At 53.5% G+C, this 15,213-nt stretch overlaps 1 protein-coding gene across 2 annotated transcripts in view; it reads right to left on the bottom strand.

The window, feature by feature from the left end:
• EDA (ectodysplasin A) overlaps positions 1-6,071 on the bottom strand; it is a 61,656-nt gene extending 55,585 nt beyond the window's left edge. For both annotated transcript variants that reach the window (XM_053956149.1, XM_053956150.1), the window contains exon 1: positions 5,790-6,071. In XM_053956149.1, the coding sequence (XP_053812124.1) occupies positions 5,790-6,071 (282 nt within the window). The remainder of the gene's footprint in view (positions 1-5,789) is intronic.
• Between the last annotated feature and the right edge of the window lie 9,142 nt (positions 6,072-15,213).

The following is a 15,213-nucleotide window of genomic DNA, read 5'->3' as shown; positions in this document are numbered from 1 at the left end:
ACCATGGACATGGACCCTCACACCATGGGACACAGGCCCTCCCCGTGGACATGGACCCTCACACCACAGAACCCAGACCCTCCCCATGGACATGGACCCTCACACCACAGAACCCAGACCCTCCCCGTGGACATGGACCCTCACACCACAGAACCCAGACCCTCCCCATGGACATGGACCCTCACACCACAGAACCCAGACCCTCCCCGTGGACATGGACCCTCACACCACAGAACCCAGACCCTCCCCATGGACACGGACCTTCACATCATGGGACACAGACCCTCCCCACACCACACAAACCCTTCTCAAGGACACAGACCCTCACAGCAGGGACACAAACCCTCACCACACGATGCCACCTCGTGTCACGCACTGCCCGCAGCTGCAAAGCCAGACAAATCAACCCCGCGCCACGCAGTGAACCCCGATCCTGATGGGATCCTTCCAATTCAGCAGATTTCGGGATTCCACTGCAAGAGCCACCCCCAAGGAGAGCATCTCAGCTCCATCCCCAGAGCTGAGGTGCAGCCAGGCAGGAGGATGCTGGCAATTCCATTTGGAAGGTGTTATAGGGCTGGCACCACATCAATAGGGTCCTGCATTATTAGGAGTTTGCACTTATAACAGCGTTTCATTTGGGCTTAGGGAAAGAGCTCGTTTCCATCCACACCCATCTGGGAGTGATTATTCCTGCTGTAGTAGCATCCAGGCCCGACTGGCATCGGCACCATTAGCACACAAACCCAGAGTTTAACGAGAGCTCACTTACCACTGAAACCGCCCCATAAAGGCACTTAGCCACGGTAAAACTGCAGCCAAATCTCCCACTAAACCACGGTAAAACTGCAGCCAAATCTCCCACTAAACCACGGTAAAATCACATCAAACCTCCCAGTGATTCCGTGCTTGTGCACAATGGATCCTGACAGATCACAACTCTTCAGGGACACACTTCCCACTTACTGACTGCACGGAGTTTACTCAGTGCCCCACATCCCCCAAACCCCTCACAGACCCGTACCTTCTGCAGCCAGACACCTCTAAAAATAACATCCTCCCCAAGTGTTGAAAGATATTAAAATATAAAGCCATTAACATATAATAAGACTGGAATGAGAGCTCCGCATGCTCTGAAACTCTCAGGGTTTGGCTTCCAGTCAAGAAAAATATATTGGATTAGTCTGAGAGCAAAATTAGGCTGGTGTGCAGTTTAATTAGCATTACAAGACACTACATGTGTATGGGAGAGCAAGGAAGATTTATGTTATTATGTGGTAAGAAAAATAATGTTAAAAGGTTAAAATAATATGGGGTTGATACAGCACTATTTACTCTGGGGTTAAGGGGAAGATAACTTTGGAATGTCACTGAAAGTTGTTAAAAACCCAAGTTGAAGGATTTGCCAGGGAGCTCATCAAAAAATTGTGGAAAAAACCTGCAATTTGGTCACGGGTCAGTCAAACACTTACTCTGGCAACAATATTCTCCATCAAGGAACTCAATAAATGCTGATAAAACGTCCAGATCCTCACACAAAGTCATAGTTTTTCTCCTTCATGGAATGAGCGGAAAATAGAAGATGAAACCCCAGCTCAGCCATGGAGGAGGCCAGGGGGGGACAGAAGGAAAGGAACCTTTGCAGCCCCATAAGTCTGGAAATAAGGACTTTGGGAAGGTTCTGATGGAGTTGAAGGTGTCCCTGCCTGCGGCAGAGAGATTGGACTCGATGGCCTTGAGAGGTCCCTTCCACCCCAAAGCCTTCTGTGAGTCCACAATTCCCAAGGACCAGCCAGGCTGTTCCCACACAGCCAAAGGTTTCTCCTCACACAGGAATTCACCCCACAGCCCTCCAGCCCTCGGGAAGAGCTCACACTGTATTTAATTTCCCAAAGGATGCAACACATCCCGCAGCCACTGCCACGCTCCTGCCACCCTGCAGCATCTCAACAAGAGGAGTTCTGGATTCAGGCCAGATTTTGCATGGAATATTCATAGGCACAGCAGCAGGAATAATACGAGAATTCGAGTTGTGAATGAAGGTAACCAGAGCCTGACATCTGCCACGGAGCTCTGCAGGCTCCCCTTATTGACCTCTGAGAGCTTCTTCCAGCTGCAACCAGGACCACAAAGTGGAATCTGAGGGAAAACCCACTGCGAGGGCACATCCCTAATCACCCTCTTCCCTCTGCACACACCCAGCCTTTCCCCAGCCTGGGCTCAGAGCAATGAAATCCCAACACACAGGCCCTGAGCAGGGATTTAAAGGTCTGAGCCCACACGACCCGTGCTGAGGTTGCTTCCAGAGGAAGCTGGAGAAGCATTCCCAACAGGAGCTCTGCTCAAAGCTTTCAGCACGTTGGGCAGGTTTCAGCTGGGATGCAGGAGCCAGACACGGGGATGAAAATGCATGGATGAGCTACAGGTATGCTCAGGGTGGGAGAAGCCTCTGGAGCAGCTTCCACACCTTTAGAGCCTTTGTGCCAGCCACACGAAGAGCTGCCTCTTACTCTGGAGCCAGAGTTAACAAAAAAAGGGGAAAAAACCTGCAATTTCACACCGGTGAGGGAAAAGAAAGGAAGATATTCCTCCCTGTGAGGGTGGGGAGGCTGTGGCACAGGTGACCAGAGAAGCTGTGGCTGCCCCTGGATCTCTGGAAGTGTCCAAGGCCAGCTTGGACAGGGCTTGGAGCAGCCTGGGCTAGTGGAAGGTGTCCCTGCCTGTCACAGGGGGTGGAATGAGATGAGCATTAAGGTCCCTTCCAACCCAAAGTAGGCAACGCCAAGGATCAGGAATACCGACGTGGGCACTGCTCCAAAGCAGGAACATCCCTTGTTAAAAAGGTGAGAAGTGGAGACTGAGATCAGACACCTTGGCACCTGGAAGGTGAAATGCCAGTAAGCAAATTGCTGCTCAGCACATTTTTTTGGATGACTCAGCACCTCCCTTCCCTCCCCCCACCAGCTACAAGCACCTCCACAGTTAGTTCAACAAAACTGATGGCTTTTGATCCCATTCCCAGGCTTTGGCAGTTTTTATCCCCATTTTGGGACACTCTCAGGGCATACATGTCACCAGCATTGGCCAAAAAACAAGTTTTGGCAGAAATGCAGCAGGACATTGATCTGGTTGGAGGAAAAGCATGGGAATGATGCTCTGTGCAGCTCAAATATTGCAAGGATGACTTTTTGACAGGAAAATACGATTTAATTTAGGCACAAAATCCTCTAAAGGGACACAGTGCCCTGATGTGGATCTCCACGAGCAGAGCCTGCCTGACAGAATCCCTCTCCCATCCCACAGCACACCCATCCAGAGGGAACATTTGGATTTTATACCACCAGCCAAGGCTGCACCACTCCCCAAACCCTCTCTCACACCTCTGAGCCACTGAAGAGTCAATGAATTAAAGCAGCTCTAACAAACTCCTCATCTCGCAGCCAACGCGGTGATGCAACACCCGGCGGGTTCTGGGACAAAGATGTGGAACTACAATGCCTCAACCTCTGCCATGAAAATCTGCCCTTCTATCCCAAATGAGTTACATATTTGGATACCCTGTGAGATAGGGAAGCAGGGCGTTATCGAGCTGCCAAATCTCACTCCTGTCATGAGGTCATTTCTGGCACGCGGCCAGGTGAGGTTTCGGCCAAAATCTCAGCGCTGACCATCGCTCCCCGTCCTTCCCCCCACGCTCCTCTTCCTCCTGCCTCAGGTCAGGAAGGGAGGGGGGAAATAAAATAATTTAAAAATAAAGAAAAAAGGGTCAGGAAGGGGGGGGTGTCTTTTGGGTTTAAATCAGTTTGTACAATCACAACACACACAGCACTCGGCCTCTCCACTGAGGACACCTCAGCAGCTGAAGGACATTTGAGGGCTCACAGCTCTGCAGTCATTGGTCCCCCCCAAATGAACTCTGACCATGGTCTTGAGGAGAGAAATGTCATTGATCACTACTCTTGAATTAATTATTCAGTAATTTCAGCCCAATTTATGCAAGCATCACATGGATGGGATCACACTGAGCTTATCAGCAGCACAGCTTAGAAGGGCTGCTGGGAGCCCCACACGTACCTCAAAGGTGGACAATAACTTTCTAAATAAAGCTGTTTGAAAACCCCTCATTTCACTGCTTTAATCACTGAAGGGATGCACTCACAGCACCCCAGGACACCCAAAGTGCTTGTTTTTATCTGCAAGGCAGAAAAATCAGTGAGAAAGGGTGAGCAGCACCACTACAAATCCCATTAATCACACATTGTCACAGCAGCCAGAGCAGCTCGGGACGCTCAGCCTTTCTTCCCCATGTCCCTACTACCAGCAACCTTCCTCTCCAACCCAACTACTTCAATGTGCCCCAAAGAATATTTCATCTCAAGCCTGACAGGCCAGATGTAGAATAAAGAAATAAATAATTAGCGTTACCTTATCTGGAGTCCGTCAGCTGCAGCGAGCGACGTTCGGAGCTCCGTCCGCATCGAGAGACAAATTATCTAACGCTGTAATTTATGAATGCCTCAAGTATTTGCCCTGGTATTTCATTATACGCTCGCTGGAAAGAAGAGCTCGAAAGACTAAACAGATCCAGCACGATAACACGAAAGGCACTCCAGCCGCGCGCTATTCCAAGGCAACCCAGGAATCCCAGCACGACATCAAACCGCTCCGGCTCGCTCTGTGTCGACACTGCTCGAGGGGCAGCAAGGGCAGAGCGATGACCCGGGAGCTCGGCTTCCCTCCGGTTCAACGCTGGACTTGGATTTATCATGGGAAGCTGCGGGATCCGGGCAGCGAAGGAAGCGCAAGCCCGGCTTTCCCGGGGGCAGCCGAGGCCGGCGCGGCGGAACGGCTCCCGCTGCCAAGTGGGAGGAAGAGTTCCAAACTCGCCGCTTTATCAAAGCTATTTTTGTCCTTCCCCCCACACACTGATAACCAGCAGGGCGAGGACCGCCGGGGTGCCGAGGCAGGGCTTGGCATCTCCCCCGAAACCCCGCTGAGACTCCGCGGCAACGCCACCCGGCACCTTGGGGGAGCGGGCCATCCGCTCGGGAGGCTCGGAGGGGAGGAAACTCCTTCCTCCAGCTTATCCTGCTCGCAGCGAGGTTTCGTGCCTGGAAAAAATGAGCTAAGTTTGCGAGCAGAGGCCCCAGCTCCGCTCCGGCTCTCCCAGAGGCTCTCGGGACAGGCGACCCCCGCAAGGGCTGGGGACACCGGCGGGGACAACCGGGAGGCTGCTGCCCACCTGTCCTGCACAGGCTGAGCAGCTGCTGCGGGGGAACACCGAGGCATCACCCAAAAGACGATGCACCTGGGCTGGCGGAGAAGCGGAATCACGAACACAGCGCAGGAGGAGCGAGGGGAGCGAGCCGAGGCCGTGCGGGACCGGGACCCAGCGCGCACGGCGGGTGCGGGGCCGAGCCGTGCGGGGCTCCCCGGCAGCAGCACCCCGCGCCCCGGGGGACCCCGCAAGGGCCGGGGCAGAGCCGTCGCCCCCGGCCAAGGCTGCGCTATCGGCACACACGGCGGGTCCGTCGCGACAAGGAGACGGCGAGCAGCAGGTGGAACGCAGGCGGCCCCGCAGCCCGTCACCCCCAGCCCAGACGAGCTCCCCCCGCACTTCAGCCCCGCACCGCGAGTTCGGGGCTTTTCCCCACTTTTCCCACCAAACTCCCCCGAGGGGCCGTTCCGAAGCGCCCCGGGGCGCGGCACCCGAGCGCGGGGATGGAGCCGGGGGATGGCCCCGAGCAGCGCGGAGCCCCCGCGGTCCCCCCGCCCCCGGCCGGACCCACCTGCTGGCGCCGCTCCGCGCCCTCGGCCGCGCGCTGCGGGCGGCCCCCGGCCGGGGCTCCGGGCGCTGCCGCCGTCCCGTCCCGGCGCGGCGGGGCCGCGGGCTGCGGGCCGCGGTCGCGGCGGAGCTCGGAGCGCAGCTCCAGGTAACAGCCCAGCGTCAGGACGTGCAGCGCCAGCGACAGCGCGAAGAAGCCGAGGAAGAGCCGCCAGCTGCCGCCGCCGCCGCCGCCGCAGGCGCAGCCGCGGGGAGCCGGCGCCGCCGCCCTGCGCTCCGCGCCCATGGTGCGCTCGGGCGGAGCGGCGCGGAGCGGCCCCAGCGCTGCTGCTCCCGGGGCGCGCCGGGCACCGCGGGCTGCGCGGCCGGGCCGCCAGCGCCCCGCCAGGGGGCGGGGCCGAGCCCGGGGGGCGGGGCCGGGCCGCCGGCGGGGCGGGGCGCGGCGGGGAGGGGCGGGGCTAGGCTGGGGCAGCACCGCCTCAGCGTCCGGCTGGGGGGCGTGGCCTGGGCAGGGCAGGGGCGGAGCCTGGGCAGCAGCGGCGACGCCGTGGGGTGGGGTTATGCAAATTAGAGGGCCTGGAGCCGCGCCCCGCTGCGAGCCCGATCCCGATCCCGATCCCGATCCTTTATCCCTGTCCCTGTGCCTGTCCCGGGACGGACACGCGCGGTGATGGCTGGGCCCGTGCCCAGCGCGGTTCAGGAGGGCCCAGTCCCGGTCCCGGTCCCGATCCATGTCCCGTCCCGGCCGACATTCCCATCCCGATCCCAATCCCGGTATGGATGGGCCCGATCCCGGCCCCGGTGACCGCAGTCCCGGCAGTCGCTGTCTCCGCAGCCGGCGGAGGATTCCTGGGAGCAGGCACCAAACGCCAGCGATCCCCGGGCAGGGGCAGCGTTGTCACCGCTCTGCCGGGGGACACGGCCGAGCACCGGGTGCTCAGGGGTGTGTGAGTGTTTCGGGACAGCTGTCGCTGCTTTCTCCAGCTTTTTAAAGGCTGATTGCCACTGCCGGAGACTAATGGAAGCTGGGAAACAGCCTGGGAAAAAGTGAACCAGGGAGAGGAGCAGATTTGGAGAGGGAAGCGTGGTGTCAAATCACACCTGGTTTGGTTTGGAAGGACCGTAAAGCTCATCGAAAGGAGTTGGCAAAGCCTGTGCTGGTTCTATTTCCAATCAGGGGTTTTAATTGATAACGAGAGGGATAATGAGATGATTAAGGTGCTGTGTGATGCTCACAGGCTGCCAGGAAATTTGAATTGAGAAATTAGAGATGCTCTGAACAAACCGGAGAGGTGGCCTGAAGAGAATAGGATGTGATTTGGAAAAGTAAAAGGAAAAGAGGGATTAAATACGAGGTGTTAATGGCCGCAGAGGAGGTGGCACTGCAGAGGAGGATTCCCGCTGGTTTTGGAGGATCACACGATGCAGAGCGGGTCAGCAGTGCTGGGAGATGTCAGAGCCAGCCCCAGATCTCCAGGAAGGGCCAGCACCAAGGGCTGTCACCAGCACACCCCTGCCATGGGTCCTGCTGAGCCCCCCTGGGTGGGCTCCAAGAGCTGGGTGGTCCCGGGCCAGGTCTGTGCTCCCAGACCTGGGGGCAGGGTGAGTTTCCCACGAGGCTGTCCCTTCCGTGAGAAACCCTTCCAAGTCCTGGAACACATCGTCTGAGAATTTGTGGGGTCTTCATGCCCCAGATCACAGCCAGAAAGAATCCCATGGTGGCCTTGTCCTGCCTTTGGGGAGGAGGACGACCTTTTCCAGCCCTTCCTGGCCTTGTTTTCCTGCAGTAGGGTTTTTTTTTCCTATAAGTCCTGTGTCACAGACATGAAATTCCGTGAGAGTCTCTGTTTTCATTTAAGGAAGAAATGTTTCCCTAATATCTGGGAAGAGCAAAACTGGAAGCATCAAGCACTGCCAACCCCAACAACGGAGGAGCAAAAAGCAAATAAACACAAATGAACCCTCTGTTCAAACCCCTGCAATTATTTTAGGAACATTTACAATTATTTGAGTGCTTAGTGTTGTTACTGGTTTTCATAGAATCACAGAATATCCTGAGTTAGAAGGGACTCGCAGGGATCATCAAGACCAACTCCTGGACCACCAGAATCCTGGTTTTCAAGATGAAAATCCCAACCCCAATCCTACATGGACCTACCCACACTTGCAGAGCCTCATCCCATTTTCCAGAGTCATTTAGGTTACTTTGAAGGTGAATTTTAGAGGTCAGGTCAGCCTGGGGCTGGGTCAGAGGGAAAGGTGTGAGCTCTCCATTCCTGCCTTGATCTCATCAGGGATTTAGGCCAAATCCTCAGACTGAGGGATTTCTGCCTCCTAGAGCTGACCAGCATCCCACTAAATAAAAAGGAATCCCATGTGATTATGGAATTAATACATAATTAATAAGTGGGATCCTCACAACGACCGGTTGAACCCACAGCCCATGGTTCCAGTTTCTCCAGGATTTTCTTTTAATTCCTCTTGTTCTGAGCATTCCCTCCTCTTCCTCTGCCACCCCTGAAGAACTTCATTACATGGATGAAGAACCTCATTCATGGTTTTTGCTTAAAGTTTAAGTTTTAAAGTTTAAGGTTTAAGTTGTTTTTTGAATCCTGCCTGTGCTCCAAGAGTCCTGGTCCAGGAGAAGCAGGAGCCAGAGGGTGGGGAAGATGCAGAAGGGACAGGGATCCCTGATGCTCTGGATGGGAAAATAAAGAGCAGTTGAGAGGGTCCTGGGGAGGGTGGGCAGAGGCTGCAGAGGAGCGGAAAACACAGAGGACATGTCTGGAATGACTTTTTCTCTTGATTCCCAAACTTGCTGGGTTTTTTCCAGCATTGCCTTCCCGTCCCAGCAGGATTTAACCACAGGTGGGAGGAAGCTGCTGTAGCTCGGGAGATCTCCCTTCCCTTTGGAATGGGCACAGCTCTGCACAGCACAGGTGGCAGGTCTGAGTGCCCCTCTCCATGTGAATTCCACAGATCAGGGAATCTTCGAGTGATGTAAAGCAGCTTTGAGCCCATTTCCCATTTACATTTTGGCAGCAGCTGCAATTCCTGCAGCGGCTGCAGAGTCAGTTTAACATGTGTGACCTAAAAGCTTTGGAATTCCTGACTTTCTTTTGAGGAAAGCCATCCCTTGCTCTCTCAGTGATGTTCTCAACAACATGAGTACAATAAAGTCTCCTAAAACCTGAAATCCTGGCACTCCAACTGCACATCCACAGGCATTTACAGGCCCTTAGGAAGGAGAATCCTGATTTTATGGAGCCTCCATCCAGCACTGCAGTCTCAATTCCTTTCCTCAGTGAGATCTAAGATGTTCCATTACAATCTGCTTTGCTTAGGGCTGTTTTTTTCAGTAACTGTGAGCTCTGTCCATGCAGGAAAGGTAACTGCATCTAACTGCTTCCATAGGGGCAGGGATTGAGCAATATTTTCATCTTAGTACATCTTGCTTTTCTAAGGAATCACATTCATGGCTTTTTTTCCTAGCTCTGCCAGGGACTCTTGCAAGATTTTCCCCTCTCAGGACATCACAGTGTCTCTGATCATTCGTCTCTCCCTCTCATCTTCCTCCATGAATTCTCACAATGAGCACTAAGTTGCTCAGAGAAGCTGTGGCTGCCCCATCCCTGCAGGTGCCCAAGGCCAGGATGGAGGGAGCTTGGAGCAGCCTGGGCTAGAGGAAGGTGTCCCTGCCCATGGCAGGCGGTGGGATGGGCTTTTTACAACAACAAGAAAAAAGCTGTGTTGACTCTTGCTGGGCTTATTTTCACATTTCCCCCTGCACTGCTGACTTTTAAGGAGCAGCAGCACATTGACACCTCATTTTCCTGCCTGGATCAGGCTTTGCTCTGTTTTGAAGGAAGATGAGGCCTGGCAGCCCCACGATTCCATCCCGGAGCACGCGGGAGGAGGTTTGGCCAAGGAGGCCGAGTTCAGCCTAAACACAACTTCTTGCAGAGGGGGTGAGGAAGATGCTGCTCTTGGTTCTGTTGTATGTTTATTTATATGTTATTTGGTGATAATGAGAACCAAATGTTCGGGATCTATTCAGTTCTTAAACTTTTATAGACTCATTGTCTTGATTTTCAACTGTGCAGCCGTCTCCGAGCCCCTGCCTCCCCCGGAATCGTGGCAGTGCCGTCGGTGACCAGGCTCAGCTGTGCTCTTACTCATCCTGGCTGGAACAATGATATTCCACACCACGTTCTTCAACCTCCCCGGTGCCTCCTGGCCCCCTCATCCCGACCCCTCGGCTCCCACATCCCGGGTCAGCGCCGGAGCCGGCCAAGGCATTGTCCTGGGGGTGCCACTTTTGGGCTGTGCTGGTGCCAGGGAAAGAGGATACGATCTGTGCCTCAAGGAGCAGATGTGATACATGAAAGATGCTCTGCCAGAGAGCCCAGAGCCTGCTCTGCCCCTCGGATCGCTCACCAAAAGGCAGGGAAAAGGAGGAGAAGGGAAAGGAGGGAGCTGCACCCTAAAGCTGAGCCTGACCAGGGACCATGGGGAGGGGGCTGCTCTCCCTGCCCCTTGGCAAGGATTTCTCCAGCCTTCCTGGTGCCACGTTCTTGTTGGGCCCTAGGGTGGACTCAATGATCTCTGAGGTCTTTTCCAACATTGTGGATTCTGTGATTTTCCAGGGGCACAGCTCTGGATTTGGGGCTCCTTGGGGAAAGGTTCCACCCACAGAGCCACACCCTGTCCAGGTGGGAAACCTCTCAAGCAGAGCCCTCCCCACCTAAACCATGACTGCTCTCACAGCACAAGGATTTGCAGCAGCTTTGCCACACCCTGAGAGCCCCTTCCAATGCCTAAAGGGGCTCCAGGAGAGATGGAAAGGGGCTTTGGGCAAGGGATGGAGTGACAGGACACAGGAACAGCTTCCCACTGCCAGAAGTACCATGTTGTGGGCATAGGAAACTGGAACCTCAGTGCCACCACTGGTGTCCTCTCCAGGCAGGGGAATTCTGACAGGAGAGCTCCTGGAAATCCCCTGCCCCAGGTTTGTGGCCCACATGCCCATTTCAGCCTCCTTGGCTTTTGCTTCTCTCTCTTTAGAGATGTAAATTCCTTGGATAATAATTTCAGCCTAAAGATGCAATTTCTGCATTAAGAGAGACAAATGTAAAGCGACTAAAACCCTTTGCAGATGGAGCAGGGCCACAGCTCCAGCCCCAGTATAGAATCCCAGGATGGTTTGGGTGGGAAGGGACCTTAAAACTCATCCTATCCCAGCCCCTTTCACGGGCAAGGACACCTTCCACTAGCCCAGGGTGCTCCAAGCCCTGTCCAAGCTGGCCTTGGGCACTTCCAGGGATGGGGCAGCCACAGCTTCTCAGGGCACCCTGTGCCAGGGGAGAATTTCTTTCAAAGATTATATCTAACTCTGCCCTCTGTCAGGTTGAAGCCATTCCCCGTTTTCATGCCACTCCAGACCATTTTCCAAAGCTCAGTTTTGGCCTAAACTCAAACTTTCAAGCATTTTGGGTAAGGCAGGGCGACTCCAGCATTAAGAACTGAAGCCCTGGCTTTAAAAAGGGTAAATCCAAGGAATTCATATCAAAGCAGGAACAGTCATAAGGAGAACATATGGAAGTGTCTTGTTCTGCTCACAGTGATTGGAAACTGCATGCCCAGGCCCTGATCCAGCTACAGGACCCCACATCCGGGGCTTAGTTTCCAGGTGACCTGGGATTTCAGCGATTTCCAGCCTTGGGATTGTTAATGTGAGATGACAGCAATAACCAGGGAAGGAAAACCCCACGTGTTTGTTCTTCCCAGCGTGCCAGCACTTGTGGATTTAAGCAAGGAGAAAGATCACAAGGCTCAGACAGAATATCCTCCAGAACACAGCCCTAAAGCAGCAATTTCCTCTGCAGAGCCCGTGTGAGATCAAGGCAGGATAAAGCACTCCATGTGAGCCTGGATGAGGGGATTTGGGAAGGGGCAGGAGCCATTTGTTGGGGATGGAATAGTAAAGATTAAATTGGGTGTTACAGAGGGACCTTTCCAGAGGGAACAGCTCCAGCTCCGAGTGCCATTTGCCTTCACCTCTCTTCCATGAGAAGACTCCTGGCTTTGGGAATGCAGCATTCCTAAGCTAAACCTGCTGATAGGAACATGTGCATTTCATCTCAGAATGAATAAAAAAAAATGATTGAAAAATAGCAAACCCTGTAATTTTGGTGAGGAACAATTCCCGGGCGATTGGAGGCAACGCGCTCTCGGATGGAAGGGCCAATTCCTCTGGATCAATGGGATGGAAACATCTGCTTTATCTCACCGAGATCTGAAGAGGTAAGAGCTGACAGTTCTTTGTGGGAATCTTTGCTATCTCATTGTATATCTAAATTACATTAATTGATGTCCAGCGTCGATGTTTCGGGTAATTCTCGTGGATCTCACAACCTTCTGTTTCAAATTCACAGTCTTCCACCACTCAAACTATTATTATTTTTACCAGTCCCAAGGGTGTGCTGGAGTCTCTTTGGTACAAATTAGAAAGGCTTTTATGAAAAACTCACAGTTTATGGAACAGAGGTTCCCGTTGGCTTCCTGACCCCGAGGTAGTGACAGCTCCCACCGGAGCCTCACCCACAGCAGGGGTTTTAGCACCGTTCCCAACGCGGCTTGGGAGCTGACATGGAGTGAGGAACAGCAGTAATTTCCCCCAGGAGGGACAAAAAAAGCCTAATGTTGACAAGTTTATGAGTACAAACATGTCAGGGGATCTCCTGGCAGCGAGGCTTTGCTCCAAGCCTGTGCTGGGCTTACCTGGGGCTGGTTGTTCACCTGGGCTGGGCTCTGAGCCCAGAGAAGGGATTTGAGGGAGACAGAACCCATTCTGCAAGGAACAAGAGTGGGGTAGAAATGACCCAAAGATCCCAACCCAAACAATTCTAATAAAAAAACCCCAAACTCAACGAGTTTTGGAGACAAGATCAAGCAACAGAGCTGAGGGAGAGAAGAGAGTGGTAGGACGATGCTGAGGCTAGAGGAAGAAGAGTCACAGAATCCCAGGATTTCCTGAGCTGGAAAGGACCCACAGGATCATCCAGTCCAAGCCCTGGCCCTGCACAGACACCCCAACAATCCCACCCTGTGCCCGGGAGGTTGTCCAAACTCAGCTCTGGCAGCCTTGGGGCTGTGCCCATTCCCAGGGGAGCCCTTCCAGTGTCCAGCACTCTCTGGGGGAAGAACCTTTCCCTAAAATCCAGCCTGAACCTGCCCTGGCACAGCTCCAGCCATTCTTTGGGTCCTGCCCCTGGTCACAGAGAGCAGAGATCCGAGCTGAATGCGAGCCCTTGGAAAGATGACACTGAGTGTGAAGGGTAAGCAAGAAACCAGAGGTGGAGGCAGCAAACCCAATCCTCTTGCCCATCAATTCACTGCAATTAAAGTTGAATTAATAAAGACACAGATTTTTCAGTGGGGAAAACACAACAGTGAAACCTTGATGTTCCTCAGGTACCAAAACAGATCCAAGGCCATGATCCAAAGGAGAAACCAGGAAAAGCAGAACAAGGGAGAAAGAAATCACCCATCAAAACCCATCTGGCTCACAGCATCCATGGAAATCCATACAAACCCACCTTCCACAGCCCCTCCAGGCTGTGTTGGGGCAAAGGGGGCTGGAATGAAAAATTAATTGTAAGCTGTTACTTAACACAGATTTTGAGACAAAAAGAAGAGAACAAAGGAGTCCTTCAGGCAAAAAATGTGGAAAATGACAATCATTAATAACATCAACTCCTCACTCCAGGATTTTCATCTGTTGGCTGAGGTGGCATCACATTGTCAAGTCACAAAAGCCATAAACACACCCAAAAAAACCTGATTGATGCCAGAAAAATAAATGCAGAACTCACCAACATCAGGAGCTCCAGTTGGAATGTATCCAGAATGTCCAGACTTGGAAAGGCCTAAAATCATCCTGGAGTTTCCTGGTAGGTAGAAAACACCCTGAAACTGCATTCCTGAGAGGAGGAACCCTCTCTTCAGAATTCTTAATCTACCATGGTCAAATGTTGGTGTGAAAAACAAGGATCTCAAGCATATTTTTAGAAGCCTGTTTCTGGATTTCCATGAATCCCAAGTTCTCCTCTGCTCAGGGAGGATGGAGAAGCTGCAGGACGTCTGAAATTGTTCAGAAATACACATTTGAAAATGGCCCATTTCCTTTTTTGATAACCCAGAAAGCAGGAGCTGGTGTGCCATCTATTAAACTATAAATAAAGACATAAAAGAAGAATTCCTAATCCACATCCAGAAGGGCTGAGGTTCAAAACCCAGACCCCACCCAGGACTTCAGCATCTGGAGTGTCCCATCTCACACCTCAAAACATTCCCAGGCCTGGACTTTGATTTGGGTCTGCAGCCCTTTGTGTTGTTTTCTCGGGGGTGCAGCATTTTCCAGGCTCTTTCCAGCAGAATTCTTTCCATGCTGCCCATCACAATTTTTATGGAGTCACGAGGCAAATTTACAGCTGAGAAACTTCTCCCTGGCCCCACGCTGCCTCCCAGCTTTGATGTGCACAGCCCTATAGCCATGAAAATTCACATCCTCTTAACTCAAATCCCTGCTAATCAAATCCTTGGGAATCAGCACGTTCCTGGGTGGATTTGCAGCTGCTGCAGCATTTTGGGCACCACGTGGCCACCAAAACCCTTCCCTGGGAGCTCAGGAGTGGCATCACTGCTCCCCAAGCACCCAGGAGAATGAGAGGTCGCAGCAGGATTGCCAGGACACATCTTGCAAGCAGCATCCCCAAAGGAAAAGCTCCCAAACACCCTCCCAAAAAGGCTGATGCTGCAACCCAGTGCTGGTCACCAGCCCAGGACCCTTTTATGCAGTCCCTAAAGCCCAGCTGGGGCCCAGAGCTCTCAAACTGGGGCAGTTTAAGGCACACCCAGGAGGAATCACTCTGGAACTGGGAATCACATGGGCTGCAGCAGGACAACATGAGGCTCCCTGGGGACAGCCTCCAGTGGGTGCTTTCCTGTCTGGGGGGACAAACATCTCTTCTATCCTCTCTGGGCAGCCTGTGGCAGCTCCTCACCCTTACAGCCAGGAATTCCTTCCCCATATCCCATCTAGCCCTGCCCTCTGGCAGTGGGAGCCATTCCCTGTGTCCTGTCCCTCCATCCCTGGTCCCAAGTCCCTCTCCAGCTCTCCTGGAGCCCCTTTAGGCCCTGGAAGGGGCTCTGGGGTCTCCCTGGAGCCTTCTCTTCTGTAGGTGAGCACCCCCAGCTCTCCCAGCTGCTCCCTTGGAGCAGCTCCATGGCCTCCTCCAGACTTGCTCCAGCAGTTCCAGGTCCTTCTGATTTTGGGGTTCCAAAGTTTGAAGCAGCTCTGCAGGTGTGGTCTCACCTGAGCAGGGCAGAGAGACAGAACCCCCCCCCTTCCTGCTGCCCACAGTGGG

Source organism: Vidua chalybeata, chromosome 14 (assembly GCF_026979565.1).
Source record: "Vidua chalybeata isolate OUT-0048 chromosome 14, bVidCha1 merged haplotype, whole genome shotgun sequence".
In the NCBI taxonomy this organism is placed as follows: Eukaryota; Metazoa; Chordata; class Aves; order Passeriformes; family Viduidae; genus Vidua; species Vidua chalybeata.
The sequence above is the reverse complement of the archived record's forward strand: the minus strand, read 5'-3'. Positions and strand labels throughout refer to the sequence as shown.